A 23,506-nucleotide genomic window follows, 5' to 3' on the forward strand; every position below is an offset into this window, starting at 1 on the left:
AACCTCCCAGTTTTCTTTCCAAATTTCTGGAATAAGGGAGCATACATTCTTCATCTTTTTGATGTGCATAGACACCTTCAGTTCTATCACCATCTGAACAAAGATTTCAGGAAGACTGAGCATTTGTATCCTTCTCACCTAACAGAGTGGGTATGGCAGTTTCTAAAGCTACTCTGCCCAAATGGTTAACTGATTGCATATCTTTTGTCTATAGCAGAAGAGGGTTGTCCTTACCCAAGACCCCTAGAGCTTGTTCCACAAGGTCTGTGGCTGTATCCGCAGCTTTTTGGTCAAGAACATCTATATTGACATTTGTGCAGCTGACACTTGGTCCATGCTCATATTTTTATTGCTCATTACAAATTGGATTTGATTCCTAGGAACAGAGCTGCCTTTGGCTCCTCAGTACTCAGACATATTCTTCCATGAGGACCACCCAAGGTTCATCTAGCTGGGGACTCTGTCCATAAGTTGTAGAATGAATGAAAATGACAGCATCAGATAAAAAAAATATGTACTCACCGTAACAATACATCTGTGCTGTCCATTTTTATTTACCCTCAATATTATGTCCTCCTAACCCCCTTCCTTTTTCTCCTGGAGAGACCTAAGGGATAATACTAGGGGACCTCTGTTCCTTGTTTGAGCTCCACTTCTGTTCTTTTAATTTATACCTTTTTAATTTACTTAAGGTGTTATCCATGGTTTACTGGGAGTAGCAAGCTTGATATGAGGTATGTTAGGTTGGCAGAGTATTTTGGGTAAGGCATTATGATTAAAGGAAGTAGCTCGAGAGTTGGATCAGAGCATCTAGAAGAAGTGGCTGAATTGGATTGGAGTTAGATCTGAAACCCAACAGTTGAGGAGGAATAAAAATAGACAACACAGATGTATCATTATGGTGAGTACATAATAGGCTGTAAAAGTGTACTGATTACATTACATGTAGAATTAAGATAATAATTTCCCATGTTTTTACAAGAGTTGATGTCTAGATTAATGTCCGTGGCTTAAGCTATAAGCAAGTTCTTGTAAGCAAATAAGCATGGCAATATGACAAATGAAGAAAGCCATGAAAAAATGCTAAGTGTCTTGCATCAGCAAAGATATTTTTTTTCCCATTAGCAAACCAAGACAAAAAGACTAAAGCTAAAGGGACTGGACCAGGTGAAACTTCCAATGATTCCTTTATGCATTTGCACAGATAGCTGCTTTTTTGTCATTGCTGACTATGTTTACATGGGGATGAGCTGCCTGCTGGCACAAGAGATTAATATTGAGAGTTCTGAGCATTCTTTACTGAGGGGAAATGCAAATTTTAAAGGTACAATGGCAAACAGTTCAGTGAAAAATAAAGTTTAAAATTACGGGGCATGACTAAGAGATATTAACCTCCCCAGCATCCCTAATACTTTAATGCATTTAATAGAACAGTGCACAATTTAGTTTTATTTAAAGGTGTCTAGTGGAAGTTTTCTTAGGAATAAAAGTTAATGCTTTCTGAAAGTATGCATGTTGTTTTTCACTTCTGAGAAGGGAATACAGATAAAAAAGAACAGACAGCAATCAGAACACAGGCTGTAATTTGCACTTTAGCATGAGTAACCTTAATATTAGATTAGGTAATGCCTGTGGATGTCTATTTGGGGTAGTTATTCCTATCTGGAGGATTAAACATAATTTGATGAAAATGTACATAGTTTTGTGTGTTTGTTATAGGTAATAAGGGGTTGGGTTGTTCTGAAAATGCATTTAGTTTTTAGTTTCAGGGTTTTCACTAAAGCAAACAATGTGACAAAAATTTCAAATGGAGATTAGAAGAAACAACGGAATTAAAGATTAGCTATCCAAACATTAGTTTGTGCATGAAAGACAAACGCTGGAACTACACACTAAAAAAAAAAACATTTCTGTAGAATAGGTGGGAACAATAGCTTTTTCATAATGAATACTCTATCCGTGTTATCTTAGAATGTAAATGGCCTTACAGGAGTAGACAAAAAGGAACAATAACTGAATTATATTAAGAAATGCAGAGTGCAAATAGCAATGCTGCAAGAAACATGTTTGGAAAGAATGAGATGTGTGTTTGACAAAGAAAGGATTTCATGATACTCAGCGGAATATCAGGGACAAAGGAAAAGGAAAGTAATCATACTGATTGTTAAAGGGGCTTCAATAGTGTATAAGAGGAAAAAAGACAATAATGATTGATTTGTCATAATAAGAGGCTATTAGCAAGGGAGGAGGATTACTTTCACATGTATTTCTATTCCACCAAAAACTGGTATTATGCAGCTCAACATTTTTTGAGAAATAAGCTTTTGGGGGAGGAGGCTAAAAGGGAAAATACTACTTATAGGAGGAGACTGGAACTTGGTTTGCAATAGTGAGTATGTATCAGGGAGCCTAGAAAGGAAAATATTAATAAAGGATGGATTTCTGAAGAAATTTCTGAAAATATTTGGTGAATTCCATAGTAGGAACTGGGACAGAATTTACATATTATTCCTCAAGACACAATTACTGCGCTAGACTGGATAGAAATGTATTCAAGAAAGGAACATGTGCATTTAATTGAAAGCTTCAAGACACATCCAATAACTATTTCAGATCATGCGTCAATAAACATTAAGATAAAAATTCAGAGTAGTGTGGTAAAAAGTGAGACATTGGCTCTTTCTCTTCTAGTTGATGAAAAGAGAGGAATTTAAAGAAGGGGCATTGGAAATTATTAGGGAATTGTTAGGGAAGATATAATTTCATCCAAGGGGATAGTGGGGTAAAATGAAAATGGAGTTAAAAAATATGGTCAAAGTAAAAGCGAAAGATATGTGGTTAAGAAATAATAGGAATTATATAGAGGGACTGACAAAGGTTAAAGTATTGCAGAATAAGGATAATCTCAAGGAACAAGAAGAACAGCAACTTCAGAGTGCTAAGGAGAAAATAAGGGAGATTTTGGATAATATGCATGAGTTTAGAAAGATTGTTTTTAGTGACTATTTCTGATAACAACTTCAGATCACAAAACCTTTTAGCACAATGATATAGGCAACAGAAAGTAAAAAAAAAACAACATTGTCACCAAAATAGGGAACCTATGACAACAAAAATATATATAGAGTCTATAGATGTTTTAAAGGTATTTTGGAAATTTAATGAAAATTTGAATAAAGCATAAAACATGGAAAACAAGAAAGAGTACAAAGGGAAATATGTGTGGAAGCCTCAATTATGCCAAGGTTAGAGGAAGATGAGACACAACGACTAATAGTTATGATAGCAGGAGATTAGATAAAAATGGAGATGTATAATCAATCTGCAGGGAAGTCTAAAAAAGGATACTATTCCTGTGGACGTTTGGAAGTTAGGAGAGAAGAAATTGATAAATGTATTGAAGGTTTTTTAATAGTGTTTTAAAAGTAGGGGAAGCACCAGCATCTTGGAAGAAAGCTGTGGTGACTGTATTACCCAAAGAGAGTAAAGACCCATCAGATCTAGCTCTATATAGAACCATTTCAATTTTCAAACATAATTATAAAGGGTTTATGTCTACACTAGTTAAATAATTGGCAAAGATGTTGCCAAAATTGATAGATAAGGATCAGTATGCTTTTTCGGACAGGAGGCAAACATTTGACAACTATAATAAAACAATGATGACCCAGAGGGAAGCATGTATAAGAAAATACCATTGTTGTTGTTGGTGAGTTTTGATGCAGATAAAGCATTTGACAGAGTAGGCTTGGGGTATATGAGTAAGGCAATGAAGTCATTTGTATTCTATGATATAGTAATAGGGTTAAGTAAGATGAGATATGAAGGATCAAAGACCAGAATTAGAGTGGGAATGTTCCTTACTTGTAAGTTGTGTTTGGAATGAGGAACAAGCATGGGGTGTCCTCTTTCCAATTTGGTATTTGCTTTATATTTAGAGCCATTGGCAAAGAAAACAAGGGACTCAGAGATCCAGGAATATAATTGATTGGTTGGCTTTATTGGCAGATGATATTATTTTAATCTTGATATATCCGGGAAAGGATATATTGGTGTTGTGGAACATTTTGAGAGAGTTATTTAGCCTTTTGGGAAATACAGTTAATAAAAATAAAACAAAGACTGTAGCCATAAATTATTTACCCATACATGTATCAGTTCAGCAGAACATATATTTATGGGGCACACTAAGATGAAGATTAAAAAGGCAGCTAAGGATATGTGGAAAGAGACTAAACAAAAGATAATACAAAAACTGAGAAACTGGAAGCTCTTGTTTATAAATATGGATAATAAAATTCAAGTAGTGAAAATGTTTTTATTCCTTTTAGTTTTATATATAGGACAAGCATATGAGGAGAAGTTGTGGACAGTAATTAATAAGCAGTTAAAGGAATTTGTCTGGGAGAGGAAGAGAGCAAGAGTTAATTGGGATATGATGATTCTCCCAACAGAAAAAAAAATTGGTTCAGGATTACATAATTTGAAGGGCTATTTTAGAGTTGCACATTGAAGGCTGATACATGTAACACAATCAGACATTTGTAATTCAAAGTGGAAAAGGATAATGATGAGGTGGGGGGAGGGGTGTTCAATAAATAAGGACAGAGAGGGATTTGGATGCAAATCCTTAAAAAAATAAGAACAATATAGAATATTGTATTCATAAAGTTGCAGAAAATATTATAAGAACTATACCAGCATGGGAATGGAGAAAGGAGATTTTACCAGTAGGGATGACTGCAAGTAAAAGTGCAGAGGTTAGGCAAGAAGGGGCTGGAATCTACTGGCGAAAACTGGTAAAACAGCAGTGTATTGTAAGCAAATAACTAAAGATGGAAAGGTAATAGAGTGGGATGAGTTCAAGAAGAAGCTTGGACTTCAGGTTACAGACTGCCTTCCCTACCAGAGACTGACACAGAGTACAGGCAGATAGAAAGGGAGAGGGGAATCCTAAGTGAAAAACCTGCTCTGGTAGAGTTTTTCATTGAATCTAGAGCAGAAACTGCTAACAAACTGATAATTAGTAGAGCACAATATTGCATGATAACTATAAAAATCAAACCCCTTGATTGATTTTATATTTATCATGCAATATTGTGAAAAGCTATATACAAAGGAAAAATGGTAGACATAGGTATGGCTCCCAAGTATGTAACCAGAAGGTTTAGACATTTTTCTTGGTAGTTTTTGCATAGTTTTTTTTTTTAATACCCAAAGCAGACTTCAAAATCTTTTCCCTCAGATAGGTAGTAAATGTTTGAGGTGTGATGGGGAAGAAAGAGATAACTGGAAAATGTTTTTTGGGGAATATAATGAGTTGGTAGATTTTAAGAATTCCCTGTAGAATACTCTTGTCAGAAATTTTGGGAAGCAAATGTCTTTAACTAAGGAAATGATTCTTATGAGCCAGGCCACAGGATCCGAGTTGTTTAGACATAGTAAGGCCTTAAGTTTAAATCCTCTGGCTGCCAGAAAAACACGATTACTATTAGAGAATTGAAATCAGAATCTTAAGTAACTCTATTTGAAGTATGGAATAAATGGAAGTTCTGGAAAAGGGGTTTCTAGAAATGGGAAGGTGCAAAATACATTCAAAGAAGTGAAATGTGTAGGAACAATACATGCAGAATAATGTTCAGGAGAAGGAGAAAGAGGAGTGAGGTTAAAAGGAAGGCAAGAACAGAGAAAAAAATGCAATGGACTGAAATATAGGTGTTATACAGAAGAAAATGTACGTAATGTATAATGTATGTAAATGAGAAAAAAATGTTTCTTTAGTTTGTTTAATTTTCTGTTAATGTATGCATGCCTGGGTCTTAAATGTTAATTTAATAAAGGTGTATAAAAACAGACTTAGGTGGAACATTGTCTTACTTGTTTTATATTCATAACCAAGCACATTTCTGACCATTTGGTATTACATGATGACCTGAATAAGTAAGCAGTCTACATAACAAATACTTTAGAATGCTCTTTTTTTCAGACCCAGTGCTTTGAATATTTGCAAACAGTATATTACATTCTTTTCATTTCTCTAGTTTAAACATTACATTTCAGTTATTAATTCTAAGGTTTTATTCCCAGATTTCTTTTTAAACATCTTCATTAAACATCCATTTTTTTACAAAGTAAAATGGGTACATATACAACAGTTGAAAAGAAATAGACCATAATAAAATTTTCTTTATTTTCTTACAGTATACATTTTAACAATTTGGCTATAGATGACTGTCACTGTTGCACCCAGGCCCATGTGGAAAAAGATGGGGAAAAAGGGGTTGTGGAGATGGATGGATGGATGGATGGATAGCCATGCCATCATTACATAAATTGCTCAATTCCTGTCTTCCCTTAAATTTCACACCTCCTCCTGAATGCTATTCTGCAAGTATTGTTCCCAAGAAATTCCATTTATTTATATGTAATTTGCTCCTTCTATTTTCTTAATATCCTACTTCAGTTCTTTTATTTCCTTTACAGTTTTATTTATTGACATTTGTTTACCAGGAAAGTCTGACTGTGTAATAAATACCTATTTTCAGTAGAGGCCCTGGGAGAAAAGCTCCAGAGAGTTATATAACATTAAATAAGTCGGCAATATAGATGTCATTTAAAAAATGCATAAATGCATACAATTTGACAGTGAAATATATAGGATACAATAAAGTATGATGAGACACTAGTGATGTGATAAAAAATGGCAAATATGGCAATCAGTATATATAAAAGTTTTAGATTATAGTATATTATGCTAGGGGAAAAAAATTATAAAAAATACAGTATTCAGTAATTCAGTTACATTTGGTTTATATTTTGGTTTCCATTTTCTAGTAATTATAATTGCTTTTTTTGCAGTGAATAGCATTAAATTTAGTAATGTCTTACTATGTCTGTGAAATTTGGATCATATATCAAGCCTCAAAAATAGAAGTTATGTCTTACCATAATGTTCCATCTGTGTTGTAGATCTTTGTTCAATGATTACAAATAGGACGTCGGTTCCATCCTCGGAACCGATACGGCCGTTTGCAAGCTCGTGCCAGCCAAAAACTCTCATCTAAGACCTACCCATAATGCACCTCTCCTAGTTACTTCAGATCGAGTTTGTCTGCTCCTATATAATAGCGGTAGTAATAGAAAAATAGTAGAAGGCTGTGTCTGAACAAATACCCTAACCAGGAGTTCCTAAAGTCCACCAGGGGTCTGGGCAGGAGGAAGAAGGGCAGGAAGTAATGAATGAACAAAGATCTACAACACAGATGGAATGTTATGGTAAGACATAACTTCTGTATCTGATGTTGTAAATCTTTGTTTATTCATTACAAATCAGACCGAGTCCCCAGCTACCTGAGTCCTGGGTGGCCCTAAGGAATGATATTACTGAGCACCACAGAACAAAAAGATGCTCGTCCCCTGGATACCAAATCCAATTTGTAATGAGAGATGAAGGTATGAGGTCTTGCCCAAGTGGCTGCTGCACAGACATCATCCATATAGGCTCTGGAATGAAATGCTTCAGAAGTAGCCATAGATCTGGTAGAATTAGCCTTTATTCTGGAAGGTAAGGATAGCTTATTCTGTTGGTAGATAAAAGTAATGATGTTTCTAAGCCAGGAGGATAAAGTCACTTTGGAAACAGGTTTACCCAATCTAGGTCCTGCAAAAGCCACAAACAATTGATCTGTTTTCCTGAAAGATTTAGTCCTGTCCAAATAACAATGAAGCTGCCGATGCACATCAAGGGTGTGCAAAAGGTACTCCCCTCTATTAGAATGCGGAGGGAAGAAAACCAGCAGGTCAATAGATTGGTTAACGGAAAATCCAGAAATGACCTTGGGCAAGAAAGAAGGGTCAGTACGAAGGGACACCTATCCATGTGTAAGATCAAGTAAGGTCTCCTGACACTCAAGGTCTGTAGCTCAGATACTCTTCTCGCTGAGGTAAGTGCTACTAGACGTAAGGTTTTCCATGACAAAAATTTTAAATCATATGAATCAAAGGGCTCGAAAGGAGGACCTGTGAGAGATTGAAGCACCAAAGTCAAGTCCCAGGGTTCTAAGAGAGGCTTGACCGGAGGTTTAATGTGTAATACTCCTTTCAAAAATGTCTTGCATAGGTGGTGTGATATAATTGAAGAATTATCAAGTCCATTATGAAAATTGGCGATAGCTGCTAAATGTACAGTGATCATCGATACTGAGGCTCCTGCATGTAAAAGAGTCATCAGGTATTGAAGGATCTTTTGAATAGACATACAGAAGGGATCTATGTTCTGATCTTTGGCCCAGATAGAAAACCTAGTCCATTTACTAGAATAAACTTTCCTGGTGGAAGGTTTGTGTGAAGCCAGAAGAATTTTATGAACAGGAGATGGGATGTCAGGCAGCCTGGCAATCATTGGAAGTGGAGGAACCAAGCTATGAGCTTGAGACTGTGGAGGTTTGGATGAATCAGTCCCTGAGGATGAGATAACAGGTCTTGGGAATGATCCAGGATCCACAGGATGTGAATCAGATGAGGCCATAGAAACGGGAACCAGACTTGACGGGGCCAGTAGGAAACAATGAGGATTACTTTGCTTCTCAACCTCTGAGCTTTCTGGAGAAATTTTGGAATGAGGGGAAATGGGGGGAAAGGCATACAGAAGACCTGGGGGCCAATTGTGCATTAGAGCAACCCTTGCGGGTTCCCTCTGAGGGGGGATCAGGGCAAAGTTGCTTCTGCATTTGTAGTTTAGGGGGGAAGCAAACAGATCGCAGAAAGGCTTGCCCCAACATCAGAAGATCCGATCCGTTGTTACAGGGTTGAGGGACCACTCGTGAGGCATCAGGATGTTCCTGCTCAGATTGTCCGTAATAAGTTTGGAACTCCCGGGAATGTGCATTGCCATAAGAAAGCAGTTGGAAGCTATCGCCCAGTGCCAAATCCTCATGGCTTCCCGACACAGGGGGTAAGACCTGGTTCTGCCTTGCTTGTTGAAATACCAGACAACTGACATGTTGTCTGACTGAATTGCAATGGTCCCAGAGGGTAGGGATGCATAGAACGCTTGCAACACTACGAGAACTGCCCTCAGTTCCAGGACATTTACGTGCAAATTGGCCTCCATGGGGGACCAGGTGCCTTGGACCATCTTTCCCTGGAAATGACCCCCCCCCCACCCTAACAGGGAAGTGTCCTTAATCACCGTGGGCTGGGGGAGACAGAACGGTCGACATCAAAGATTCTTTTGTGGCTTCATCTACCATAGCATTTCTTCCTTGCAACTGTTTTTAAGACATATCATGGGGTCAAGTAGGTGAGTTAGAAACGACCATTGTGCAGAAAGGAGCCATTGCAGGATTCTTATGTGCAGCCTCGCCAGTGGTATTAAAGTAATGGCAGCTGCCATGGAGCCTAAGAATTGCAGTACAAGATGTGCTGGTACATAGGTCTGAGGAAGAAGTTCTTGGATTTAGTGTCTTATTTTCAAAAACCTGTGAGGGGGGGAGAGAAGCTTGACAGGATGTTGTGTCGAAGACCGCTCCAATAAATTCCAGTATCTTCATTGGGGACATTTGAGATTTGTCCTTGTTGATTGTAATCCCCAAGCGGAGAATGAGACCTTGAGTGTAAGAGAGGCTGTGGACTAGGAGATTCCTGGTCGGTGCGGTAAGGAGCCAATTGCCTAGATACAGAAACACCTAGAATCTTTGTAGTCGAAGATGAGCTACCACAACTGCCATACATTTGGTGAACACTCGGGGGGGGCTGTCAAGAGTCCGAATGGCAGTGCTCTGAACTGGTAGTGATTGGCTCCCAGCCAGAAGTGGAGAAACCTCCGGGAGTGGTGATCCATCTTTATGTGGTAGTACACATCCTGGAGGTCTATAGAGCACATCCACTTGTCCCTCCCTAGGGAGGGAATAATGGACTGTACCGTGACCATCCAGAATTTTTGAGGTTTGATAAACGTGATCAATAGGCTGAGATCCAGTATTGGTCTCCAGTCCCCTGTTTCTTTTTGGCATTACAAAAAACCTCAAGTAAAAACCAGATCCTGTCTGGTCTCATAGGACTAGTTGGATGACTCTTTTTCTTAGCAGCTTTTCTATTTCTAAGGCTGCTAATTCCCTCTGACTAGGTGGTACATTGGGGATTCATTTGATGGGTCTGGGAATTAAATCGAATGGTATTTGGTAGCCGTTGGATATTATTCTCTGCACCCAAGCATCGGTAGTAATAAGATGCCAGGATGGTAGGTGCAGAGAAAAATTACCCCCAACTGCTTCCAGAGGAAAGCAATAGGGCCGCTGCTCAGGAGCGCTGGTAGAGTTTGCCAGAGAAAGAATCTCTAGCGCCTTGGTTATGCAGACCCCCTCTACCCTGAAAGGGGTGTCTTCCAGATGAGTTGCCCCAATCTGCCCCGGGGGATTGTTCACCACAAGTGTCACGAAAAGATCCTTGGGATTTTTTGAACCACATTTTTCCTCCCTTCTGGTTCCTGGAGTAGGACCTCTGGGGGTTGGAAAAGCATATGCCCACAGCAGACAAGGTCTTTCTGTCTTTCTCACTTCATGCATGTGTGTCTTGTACTTTGGGTCCAAAAAGTGCAGATTCGTCAACAGGTGGACTGATGAAGGAAGATTTAAAGTGGTCTTAATAGTCACACAACTGCATCCAAGCATTACATCTCATGACAATGCCTGATACAGCAGCTCAAGCTGCCCCCTCGGTGGTGTGAGATATCAAATGCATCGAGGAGTACGAGATGGATTCAAGGGTAGCTAGCTGCACGGCGACATTGTCATGCACCTCATCAGGCAGTACCCCAACCAAAGAGGAAAACATTTTGGAAAATAAGGGCTCTTTGGAAGCGAATAAAGTGTGCCAGATAGTTCAGTGACCAAACGGCAAAGGTCATTGAAGCATAGGTCTGCTTCCCTAGTCTGTCCATGGTCCAGCACTCCCTGTTCAGAGAATGGACAGTGGAACTATCTTCTGCCAGTTCCCTCTTGGTGGCCATCACCACAACCATAGAATCAACTGTCAACTGCTTGTACCAATGGGGCTGGTCTTCAGGTGTAGATAAAATTTTGTCTGGTCTCCAGGGGACAGGTTCTACATTGTCCGGGGCCTTCCAGGCATGCTGCACAATGAACTTATCAAGGTCATCTGCTGGTGGGGTTACCCAGGAAGTAGATGGCCAGGCATGGAAGGCCTGCAAAAACATTGATTCATCAGAAGAAAGGTTAGAGGACTTCCAGTCACCCTGCTGCTTGAGGATTTTGAGAATGAGACGTCATCTGGGGGAGATCGTGGGGACCCTTCCCCCTCATCACAATTGGTGTGTTTGGTGATAGATTCCTCCAGGGAATCAAGGTGCTTCCTCTTGCATCGTTTCTTTTGAGGAGGGCTCCGGAGAAGGGATTCCCTTCAAAGGGGGGGGGGGTCTTGCAACTCCCATGCCTGGGGGTCCCGAAATAGGGGGGATGGGACAGCTGCATGCTAGAGTGGGGTTTGATACTGATGTCATTGGTGCTGACTGTGAGCCTGCGGAGGCAAGGATCTTCTCCATCACCTGGAAAGCAGGCCCACCCAAGAAGGGATGGGAGCCCTGAACCGGGAAGGACAACCTCGGAACCAGGGTCACACCCTGCCCTGAGGAGCCCACCTCCAGGAGAGGATCTTCGAGAGAACTGGAAGTTATCGGAGCTGTGGACATAGACAACGCTATTGAGAAAATAGGTGCTGGGCTAGGTACCATGGTTTGGACGGTCCAAGCACTACTCCGAGAGAGCATCGGCTCCACCACAGCTGATGCAGTAAGTGTGATCGGTGCCAACAGGGGAAAAATTGCTGTCAGAGCTGAGACAGTATGCACTGGAGTGGACATTGGTACAGAGATCTCCGGGACCTGGGTAGAGGCTGGAGGTGGATAAACAGGGGAAGATGTAGTAAAAGATTCCAAGCCAAGAGGACAGAAGATCTAGCTGGAATGGGCAGTCCCCTAGCTGCCAGAAGCTGGTCTACAACCCACACTAGATCTAATTCAGAAAAACTCCTGGTGGATCTAAAGGAGGATATTGAAGGAGAATCAGGTCTTTCTAGAAAGGGGCTAAATCTCTGCCCCAAAAAAGGGTCGTAAATTGGAGAGTATCTTGTCCTTGCAGATATTCGAGTTTTGGAGCCGATAGAGCCAAAAAAACTATCTGCACCATGGCTGGGGATGGTGCCGAAGCAGGCACAGTCATAGGAGCCAATGCTGGATCTGTGGATGGCAGCGAAGTTAGTGGTGCCGAGGTTGGAACCGAAATAGGGGTGAATATCATGGAAGGCACCAAGGGAGAAGATACAGAGCCTGGTGCTGAAGAGGTCTGCACCAAGGGCGCTGGCAAAGCACGGAGCTGACTCAGTTCCATAACTGACGGAGATGCAGGAACTGAGTGACTCTGTTTTTCCTTATGTTTTTTGATCTTTGGTGGGGGTGAGACCTCCGACCTAGACAGAGCCTCCAAAAAAGGTGTCTTGATTAAACCTTTTAAAATAAGCTTATTTTTTTGTTCTGCTAGTGTACGATTACTAAAGCTAGCACAAATGTCACAGTCGGCTTTATTATGATCCACGCCCAAACAGTAGACACAACGAGTGTGTCCATCTGAGATGGGCATCTTACGTCCACACTTGTCACACTGTTTAAACCCCAACTTAGCTTTGTCTGACATAGTAAGACAACAAGGCTATCCTATAGAAAAAACAAAATAAGGGAGAGAAAAAGGTGAGAGAATACCAACGATGGTATTTAAAAAATACCACAAGTGCTAAGGAAGGGCCTACCAAAGGCAGGAGAGAGGGACAGTACCAATAATGGTAGAAATTAAATTACCAAGGTAAAGGGTAGGGAGTAGAATTAGGTTATAGTCAACAGTTAGAAAAGACTAAATTGACTAAAAAATAAAAAATTTTGAAGTGAAACTATCTTAAAAATTACAATTTTCTACTTAGCTTTGAGAGCGATGGCTAGCACGTCTGATTAGGAATGCGGCAAATGAGATCTGGAGTAACTAGGAGAGGGGTATTATGGGTAGGTCTTAGCTGAGAGTTTTTGGCTGGCACGAGCTTGGAAACGGCCATATTGGTTCTGAGGATGGAACCAAAGTCCTATTTGTAATGAATAAACAAAGATTTACAACATCAAATGAATAATTTCCGTAGTTATAACCATTTGTTCCCCCAACATTTCTGATAAAGTACTCTTTAGGGAATTTTAAAACTTGACAACAGCTAATTGCTTTTCCAATCAACATATTATCAATTAGCCATTATCCCTGTCTTTTCCATTACAACTCCAGCATTCATTCAGTCTGCTTGGGGATAGAATACCTATGCAGTACTTCCAAGCAACATACTTGGGAGTTAAACAGATGCTGTCCAATTGCTCCTTTGTAATATACAAAGGAGCAAAGGGAGGGCATCTTTCTTCCCTGTCTTTTCTGACATCCTCCAACTGATTCTTACAATTATCATGCAGTACTTTATATGTCCTGCTAATTATCCCTTTTTAACATCAACTTCTGTTCTAGACTCAACTAAAAACACTACCAGAGCTGGCCTTTCATTTAATAATCCCCTGTCTGTTTCTCTTTGCCTGTACTCTGGTACCATACTCTGGTAGGAAAGGTATTCTCTAATCTGTATCTGTTCAAACTTCTGTTTAGCCTCATCCTACTGTATTACCTTTCTGTCTCCTTTTATTTGCTTGGAAAACTTTTGTTCCTTTGCTAATTTTCAGCCCAGTCTTGCCTCCTTTCTATACCCTTACTTGCAGTCATCCTTATTGGTAAATTTTCCTTTCTCCATTCCCATGCTAGTTCTTAGAATACTTACTACTACTATTTATAAATATGATATTATGTATTGTTGTTGTTGCCACTAAGGAACTTGCATCAAAATCATACTCTCGCTTTTCTTATCAAATTCTTCCTGTTTCATCATCATCCCTTTCCACTTTGACTGACTACCTTCTGCTTGTGTTATGTGTAGATTTTTAATTGCATAACTATAAAATATCCATTCAAATCAAGTAATCCTAAACCATCTTGTCTTATGGGGACAGTCAACATATCCCACTTAATTCTTGCCTTATTCCTCTCCAACATAAATTCCTTCAGTGCTTTTTCTCCACTGGTTGGTAAAAATATGCCTGACCTCTATAAAACTAAATGGACTAGAAACATATTCACTACTTATATCGGACTCTATATCCATAATTCAGAGCTACCAGCTGCTCAATTTTTATCTCGTTTAATTTTTTCACAGATTTTCAGCTTTGTTTCTGATTGCAGTATTTTTGTACTTTTATTTTGCACTCATAGGATCATAGGAAGTTACTAAGTTATTGGCCCCGAGGCCCTTATAAGCCTAGCCAAGAGTTTAGCCCATGTATAGACAAATCATCAGGGACATGGGTGGAATCCCAGGGATTTATTTTCTATTTCCCATCCAGTTATCCAGGTTACGCTTAAAAAGGGGTAAAGAGGTACTCTGCTTGGTATGGAGAGGGTGTCTGTTCCACAGATGGCAGAGTCTCTGGGATACAAATCTGTCCCGCCAACAAGTCCTATTGATGTCACAGACCAGGTTGAGGCTGCGTGTGCGGGTTACTCGAGTTAGGATTGACTTCTGGATATGCAGCAGTCCCATCAAGATGGGGTCTGAGATCGCCTTGTATGCCAGACAGAGGTCACCTCTGAGGAGTCTGCATGAAACAGAGTAGCGGGATAGGACTTTTAGCCTATCTGTGTATAGTAGATTTTTGAGGTCCTGGATTCTCCTGGTAAGGAACCTCTGTGGTCTCTCTCCAGCTGCTGCATGTGCTTTATGAGGTACCTGCCCAATGGGGTGCTGTACTCAGTAATGGGCCTTATAAGGGAAAAGTACAGAGATGTTATGACCTCCTTGTCCTTGGATGAGATACCCTTGCTTATGAGGTGGGCCATGTAGAAATCTTTCCGTACAGTGGAAGCAACATGGTGGTCAAAAGTCAGGTTGCTATCAATCTGGGTGCCCAAATTCCTCATGACTGACTGCGAGCTTAGGACATTGTTATTAATGTAATAATTTGTGGGGACGTCACTCTCCCCAAACTTTTTTGTATTCAGCTTGAGTCCATGTTCCTGGCACCAGTCATTTGTTTGGGTGAGACCCTCTTGGAGGATGTCCACATCACTATGGGAATTGATGACAGTGCCCAGCTTGCAGTCATCTGCAAACTTGGTCAGCCATAGCCCACTGGTTTTGGTCTGCACCTCTGAAAACTATATCCCAAGTAACAGAGGACCCAAGGCCGAACCCTGGGGTATGCCACTCGGTACGGGTCTACTGCTTGAGGTGGCTTCCCGTATTTTGACTGGGTGGGTTCTATCAGTGAGCCAGTTAGCTACCCATCTGGTAGCATACAGATTGATGCCTACTTGAGATAGATTATCTATTATGCCCGAGTGAGGATAGTGTTGACGGCTTTGGCCAGGTCAAGGTAGGCAGTGTGCACTCATGGCTTTGGTGACTGTCTCAAAAATGTCGACCAAATTTAACAGACATGACCTCCCCTTGATGAAGCCAAAGTGTGTGGGATCAAGTATTTGGAGGTTGCCAATGTCTTTGTTAATGAGGTCCATGATAATCCATTCCATGGCCTTGCAGATCAGGCTAGTTAGGCTGATGGGTCTATAATTTCCTGGATCGGTGGACGGTCCACCTTTGTGTAAAGAGATGACAGTGGCTGTCCTACACTCAGCTGGGACAAAGCCGGCACGCAGGCTTTGGTTGAATAGGAAGCCTAATGGTGCTGCAAGTTCCTGCCCGAGTCCTGTTTATACTGGGAATTTTTTCATCAGAAACTATTCTCATAGCAAATTCATTTTCAAGATCATGTGCAACTACACGCAGTCTTTTCAACAGTAAATTAATCTCTTTCAGTCTGCATACTGTAGCAAATCGGCTTATTGTACCTTAGCTTCGACAGACTTGATTAATAACAAAACAGTTCTTGCTATTAGTTTTGTAGCCATAGCTATTACAACATGTTTACCTCATGTCTCATTTTTGCCAGAGACTTCAGCTTTCCTGTTCGACAAGTCGCTCTACTCATATAAAACTTTTAAATTATATCTTTAATTGCGGTGAGGTAATTTTACTCACTTAGCACACATCATTCACTTTACTTAACATTTCTGATTCAATCAGTAATCTGCTTCTTGTCTGTTTCTGTCTTCCCCTAATGAATAGTACTTCTTAGCAAATTCACAGTCTTTGGTTCAGTTCTGTAATTCAGTAAGATAAACATTAGTAGGCTGTGGGAGCCCTTCTACCCTGGTGAAGAACAAATGGCAAATGCACGGCAGATTCTTAGATCACAGTTAACCCTGACATTGGTTGTCTCATCACTGCAGTATTCTTTCTTTATCCCTCCAAAACGTAAACGTATTATAACCCTTCAGGGCATCTTCCTCTGTGACATTTAGAAACTAAACACACTGTACCTTTTCAGGTTTCTTTGAGATTCAAGGCATATAAAAGAACAAAGTGAATTTATAGATCTAAAATTGTAGTCTTCTGAGAAATTACCCTGAAGAGAAAGGTGATGAGATGGCTGCCTTAGAACCAGTTCTCAGACATTCTATTTTTGATTATTTCTGACACCATGTACTACTTCAGTACATGAACTAATATTCTTTCTTCACGTTTAACACCATTTAATGTTTGGGATATTCAAAATAACAGAATGAATTAGCCAGAGACCAAATGCATGTGGACAGCTTGACTACACAGGATGTTAGACCACGTGATATATATTCTGAACAGATATATAGGCTTGAGGTCAAATGCCTTAAAATCATCTTATGTATTACATTTGCTTATCGCTGTGACTCATCAGGTCAAGCAATTTAGAAATAGGTGGATGGATGGACAACTAGATGGATGTAGGGGCTCAAGTCCCTGACTACTACCAACATAGTCCTCATAGTTAAGTAGCAAAATGGAAAGGCAGAAAAGAATGTACAGCATAAAACTTGACACTTGTTGAGCGCACTGTGTAGATAAAGACTGTCAGGAAAATGTGGATCCCAGAAGCTGAGAGCCAAAGGTGGTAAGAAGAACTTTAATCTGGTGCCAGTGTGCACAAACTGCAAAGAGGTATTCATTGTGTAATAGAATTAGTTCCTAACATTTATCAAGAACAATAAAAAATGGAATGATTGAAGGCATTTGAAACAAAAATAGTACATGTGAGGAGAAACATTTGATCTAGCAATGAATTTAGTTGCAGCTGTCCCTGAAATATGCTCTTTTGCTACAAAAATGTTATTTTATTCTGTATACAGAAATTAACATTACAAATTTTCTGTTGTAGCTCTATGATGGTGAGGACAGCAGTTCCCATGAGGTCGGCATGTTCTGTGGCTCTGTTGTGCCACCTTTTTTTGTGTCTACCAGTAACTTCCTGACAGTGATGTTCGTCTCTGATAGTGTTGTTGAAATGGCAGGATTCAACGCTACCTACACAGCTGTAGACTGTAAGTATTTTGGGTACACATGTGATAATTGAGTAGCCCTGGCACATTATCAGACATAAGGGAATATGTAAAATATTGATGTTATGTAGTCCTATCTCGCCGTAATTCTTGCTGGATGGGTTCGGAGCCAATTTTCGGCTCTGACTCGGCCGATACTAAAGCTCGAGAGCTTTTACTGGCTCGAGGCTAGCCCCTATCCCATGGTGCCTCACAGCAATTCCCCAGATATCGTTTGCCGTGAAAGCGTCAAGGTTGTGTCTTACTGGCTCGTTGGCTAAGTAAAACTTTATTTACTAAATTTATTCTTTTTTCCTGCTTTTTTCTATCCTTTACTTATTTCAATAATATTCGTCTCATGTGACTGTTTTTTGAGAGTTTCTGACCTCTATTCTTCCCAAGGACTGTATGGCCAGTTTAAGTTAGAGGGCCGTAGTGCCCGTTAAAGTTAGAGGGCCTTTCCTCCCTGTATGTGTGTGTGTTAAAAAAAAAAAAAAAAGTTATATACTTCTTCCTTCTGTACTACTTTTTTGTCTGTAGTTAGTACTTAGTATTGCTGTTGTTTATCTAGCTAGTATATACCGTGTAGTCGGAATGTCTAAAGATAAGGCTAGAGAGCATAAGAATCATTGCCCTTCGGGGTTTAAGAAGTGTGATAGGTGCTCACAGAAAATGTCTCTTACAGACAGTCACACCAGTTGCGTGTACTGTCTAGGTGAAGCCCATTTGCAGGAGCCCTGCACTTTTTGCCATGCTTTTAGCACCAGTCTTAAATGAGAGGAAGAGAAAACTTATTGATAGGGGTCTTATGACCAGTTCCTTTCAGGAACAGCTGGAAATTGGTCAGGCATCTCCTAAATCTTCTGAGAGAAAATCTTCAGCCCCAGCTTTGGAGCTGAAGGAAAAGACCAAAGTGTTGGAGCCAAGAAGTTCTGGTTACAATTCAGCTTCATCCATATCGGTGACATCGGTCTCCTCAGTGCGGAGGCAACCTTCGGTACCGAAAATTTTACCAGACATTGATGTTGTGTCACCCACCTTGAGATCTCCTATTTTGGAGAGGAGGGGATCTCCTTCTGTTTCTACCAGATCCTCCAGGACACTATCAGATGAGGACATCAAGCGGGTGGTGAAGAAGTTGCTTTCAGATCCAGCCCTGGCAAGAAAATTGGCCCTTCCGGACCCAAAGGCTTTGGAGCCTACCCCCTTACTTGCAACTGTTCCTCTTCCCACTGCTTTGCTCTCAGAGCCTATTACTTCAGGTTCTTCTGTCTTGGACTCGTAGGCTCCAGGGATTCAACCCACTTCCTTGGAGCCAATTACTCTATCCTCGATGGCTCAGTCTGGAGTTGAGGGATCTGAGAGCCGACACTCGAATAAACTCCGAGGGGGACAGTTACCCTGGGTTCTCGTCAGAACTAACCCTCCCTCTCGGAGCCTCGGCTAGACTCAGCTCAGCTCCCGCTTCTGCTTTGGAACCATTCCCCCTTGTTAGGAGCTGACCATCCATCCCCTTGGAGTGCCAGTCATCTTCGAAGCGAGGGGGAAAGGCTTTCAATGCTATAGAGAAGCCTTTGTCCTCTGCTAAAGCCATACCTTTGGAACCTGTGTCCCACCAGCAGCAGGCAGCAACCTCTTCCCCCTGCCACCCCCACAGCATAGGGAACCAGAGGCCCAAGTAGCCCCCATTGGAGGTGCCCCCTCTTCCAAGACCTCCCCAGATTATCCCACTGGAGAGTTCCCTTGGAAGAGGCTGTGTAAGAGGAAGCATGTTGACTCACCTGAGTCTGTCACTTCAGACACTGATTTAGAGGAATCAGAAGGGTCCCCTAGATCCATCTCTGAGGATGTCTCCTTTTCTGACATCCTGGAAATCCTTAGACAGAGGGGTGATTGGAAGAGCTGTAACCCTACTGAGGATGAATCAGTGTATCTTGAGGCCTTTGATTCCTGACATTTCACCTCCTGGGTGACATCGCCTTATGACCAACTCTTAGGAGTCATATCTCAGAAAGTCTGGACCTCCCCAGACTTAGTGGAGCCCATCCCGAGGAGGCCAAATAAGTTTATGACAGCACCTGAGGACAAGACATTTCTTAGTAAAGGAGTTCCTGTTGATGCTATGGTGGTAGCAGCAGCCACCAAGGAGTTATCCAAAACATATTCTAATATTTATCCTCCTAAAAAGGAGTCCAGGACAATGGATAGGTATTGGAAGCATACCTTTTCTTCAGCAGCATTTAAACTAAGATCACTGAATTACCTTACCCATTTTATTCATCTTCAGAGGGATCTCCTGGAAGAGTTAGGAGATACCCTCCAGGGTTCAGTAGCTCTGGGTTCCATGGATAAGGTTTCTGCACAGCTCTCCACCCTTACATCCATAGATAACTCCTACATGAGGCTGATATTATACCTGGCAGATGGAGCGAGTAGGGCAGCTGCAGCAGGAATATCCCTCAGGAGACATTCTTGGATGCATATTTGTAATTTCACAGAGTCCTTCAAGTCTTCCTTCACTAACGTCCCCTTTGATGGTTCATCTCTTTTTGGAACCCAAGTGAAAGAGACTTTGCCTAGGTGCGAGCAGGAAGGGAAAACCTTATCTGCCATCGGAGTCTGTTTCTCCCTCCCATCTAGACTCTATCCCAAGGGTAATACAGGTGGAAAAATGTGGTTCCATAAATCCCAAAAAGGTTTCCCTCAGGCACAAGGTCAACCCTCTCCTAGAGGCAGAGGGGGAGGATATAATGGAAGATGCCGCCCTCGCAGCAGAGGAGGTCCGCAACATCAGGGAGACAGAGAAACTTTCTCTGAACGTCCCTTCCATCACCCCTGAGGGGTTGCCCAACTGTCCGTCTCTGGAGGCAGTCGGGGGTCGTCTATTGCTGTACCCAAGCGCCTGGCTAACCATCTCACAAGATCATTGGGTACACACCATAATATCTAGAGGTTACCTGATCCCCTTTGTTTCCGAACCCCCAACAAACTGGTCACTTCCAGACATACCACCCATCCAACTAGACTGTGCAACATCAAAGGTTATCCTGTTGCTGCAAAAAAGAGTCATCCAAGAAGTCCCCGCAAAGCAAGTAGGATCCGGAACTTACTCTCAATTCTTTTTAGTTCCGAAAAAGATAGGGGACTGGAGATCAATTCTAGATCTCAGCAGGCTCAACAAGTATGTAAAGAAATCGAAGTTCTGAATGGTCACTCTGTATAGTTAATATTTCCCTTTATCGGGAAAGACAATTGGATGTGCTCAATCGATCTCCAGGACGCGTACTACCACATCAACATGGACAGGCGCTCCAGGAGACACTTACGTTTCCGGCTGGGAGTCAATCATTTTCAGTTCAGAACACTGCCCTTTGGTCTCACTACAGCCCCCAGAGTGTTCACAAAATGCATGTCAGTGGTAATGGCTCAACTGAGATGTCAAGAATTCTAGGTGTTTCCGTACCTAGACAACTGGCTCTTCACTGCTACCACCAAGCATCAACTCATCAGAACCAGGAATGAGACTCTATCCTTGTGCGCCAGTCTAGGCATCACTGTCAACCTAAAAAAGTCAGCCTTATCTCCTTTGCAGCACATTGTATACTTAGGCTCAGAAATAGACACAACCACCATGTCAGCAAGACTAACACCAGAACGAGTACAGTCTCCACACAGTCAAGTCAGATCATTGCTAAACAAACAAAAAGTTCAGGCCAGAGTAGTCCTTCAAGTCCTAGGGACTATAGCTTCCTCCATCTTATTAGTTCCTCTTGCTCGTCTACACATGAGGATACTTCAGTGGCTGTTATTTACCCAATGGTCGATGCAAGACCTTCCTTTGTCTCACCAGATTGTTATAACAAACACTTGCAAGAAGGATCTGACATGGTGGTTGCACACAGAACAACTTCTCCTAGGTTGTCCACTTGTTCCTCCCCAAGAGAAAGCAGTTTTGACCACGGACACTTCCCAGATAGGGTGGGGGGCATTATCTGGGAATGACAGTCCAAGGTACTTGGCAGAACCACGAGAACCAGTTGCACATCAATGGTCGGGAGATGAGAGCAGTGCTGTATGCATTGCAGCTCCCTTCCCACTGGGACAATTGCGACACAGTCAGACAACATGTCTGTTGTGTGGTACATAAACAAGCAAGGGGGAACCAGATCTTACCCGTTTACAGAAAGGCATTAAGAGTTTGGAAATGGGTGATGGATACTCAGTGCTTCTGATAGCAATGCACATCTCGGGGAAATCCAATGTAATAGCAGACAAACTCAGCCGAGCAATTCTGATGCCTCATGAGTGGTCCCTGAATCCAAATGTTGCCAAAGAGATCTTTCACAGATGGGGCCACCCTTGCTACGACCTATTTACCACTCACCTGAACACCAAATGCAGCAGCTACTTTGCCCTCATTCTCCATCCAGGGATGTTACCCAGGGATGCTCTAGTCCACAATTGGCCCCTGGGACTTCTTTATGCCTTTCCACCTTTTCCTCTCATCCCAAAGGTAATACAGAAAGCAAAACAGTTGAGGAGTTCCCTGATCCTCATTGCTCCTTACTGGCATCAACAAGTTTGGTTTCCCTTCCTGTGGCCCTACCTTTTGGAGGAACCATGGATTCTGCACCCATCTCCAGACCTCCTGATTCATCAATTGGGACAGTTCCTCCCCACCATCCACACCCTCAAACTGACAGCATGGCTACTCCGGTTCCACAAATAGCCATGTGTATTCCCCTATCCCCTTCTGTCAAACACATTCTAATTTCATCCCATAAAGCTTCCACACAGAAACTATACTCCAGCAAATGGAAAAGGTTTTCGATTTGGGCTACGAACCAGGGCTTAGAGCCATATATGGCTCCTATAGAATCTATCCTTCCTAGAGTCAAATTTTCATGAAGAAGCTGCAGCCACTACAGTTAGAGTTCATTTAGCTGCCATTTCCAATTTCCATTTTGGCTTCATGGGAAAATCAAACATGCAACACTCCTTGTGTAAAACCTTTTAAAATGAATTCTTCTTCTCAGGCCTCCAATCAAACAGCTATTAGAACCCTGTGACTTAAACCTAGTCCTCTCATCTTTGATGTCTGGACCCTATGAGCCATCCTCTTCATCAGATCTAAAATTGTTGTCATGGAAAACACTATTCTTAGCAGCCATAACATTTGCTAGGAGAGTATCAGAACTGCAAGCTCTTACTGTTCAATCTTCTTACATTATTTTTCACAAGGATAGAGTCTCACCCAGGACAAACCCTTCCTTTCTTCCCAAGGTATGCTCAGAGCACAATCTGAATACTACTATTGAGCTACCTGTGTTTTTTCCAAACCACTCTAATAAATCTGAGAATAGACTACACCAGTTAGACATTCACAGAATTCTCAGATTTTATTTACACAGGACTAAAGAATTCAGAAAATCAGATCAATTATTTGTTTCCTTTTCTGACAGAAAGAAGGGCTTGCCTGTTTCCAAGGTTACTCTTTCAAAATGGCTTTCGGATTGCATTTCCTTTGCTTATCAATCAGCTGGCAAACAATTAGCCATCAAAGTCAAAGGCCATTCCACTAGAGCTGTATCTACTTCATGTGCCTTTAGATCTAGGCTCCCAAATGATACTATCTGCGCAGCAGCTACTTGGGCAAGACCACATACTTTTGTCATTCATTACAAATTGGATTTGGCCTCCCGGGACAGGTCTTCTTTTAGGTCCACTGTGCTGAAGAGTCTCTTTGCTTGAGTCACCCAGGATACAGGTACTAGGGACACTGTCCCATCCAGCAAGAATTATGGCGAGATAGGACTACATAACATAAAGAAGTTATGTACTTACCATAACATTCCATGTTTGTAGGCCATCTCGCCTACATTCTTGCATCCCTCCCTCCAACCCCCTTCCTGTTGTGGGGGATCTGGTGGACTATACTGGTGCTGTCTGAC

At 41.5% G+C, this 23,506-nt stretch overlaps 1 protein-coding gene across 1 annotated transcript in view; it reads left to right on the forward strand.

Annotated features, from left to right (window-relative positions):
* LOC122792709 (cubilin-like) overlaps positions 1-23,506 on the forward strand; it is a 3,134,001-nt gene that overhangs the window by 2,972,144 nt on the left and 138,351 nt on the right. The window contains exon 62 of the mRNA XM_044060295.1: positions 17,396-17,558. Within this exon, the coding sequence (XP_043916230.1) occupies positions 17,396-17,558 (163 nt within the window). The remainder of the gene's footprint in view (positions 1-17,395; positions 17,559-23,506) is intronic.

The sequence above is a fragment of the Protopterus annectens genome, chromosome 2.part0 (genome assembly GCF_019279795.1).
Source record: "Protopterus annectens isolate FY-2018-M chromosome 2.part0, PAN1.0, whole genome shotgun sequence".
NCBI lineage: Eukaryota > Metazoa > Chordata > Ceratodontiformes > Protopteridae > Protopterus > Protopterus annectens.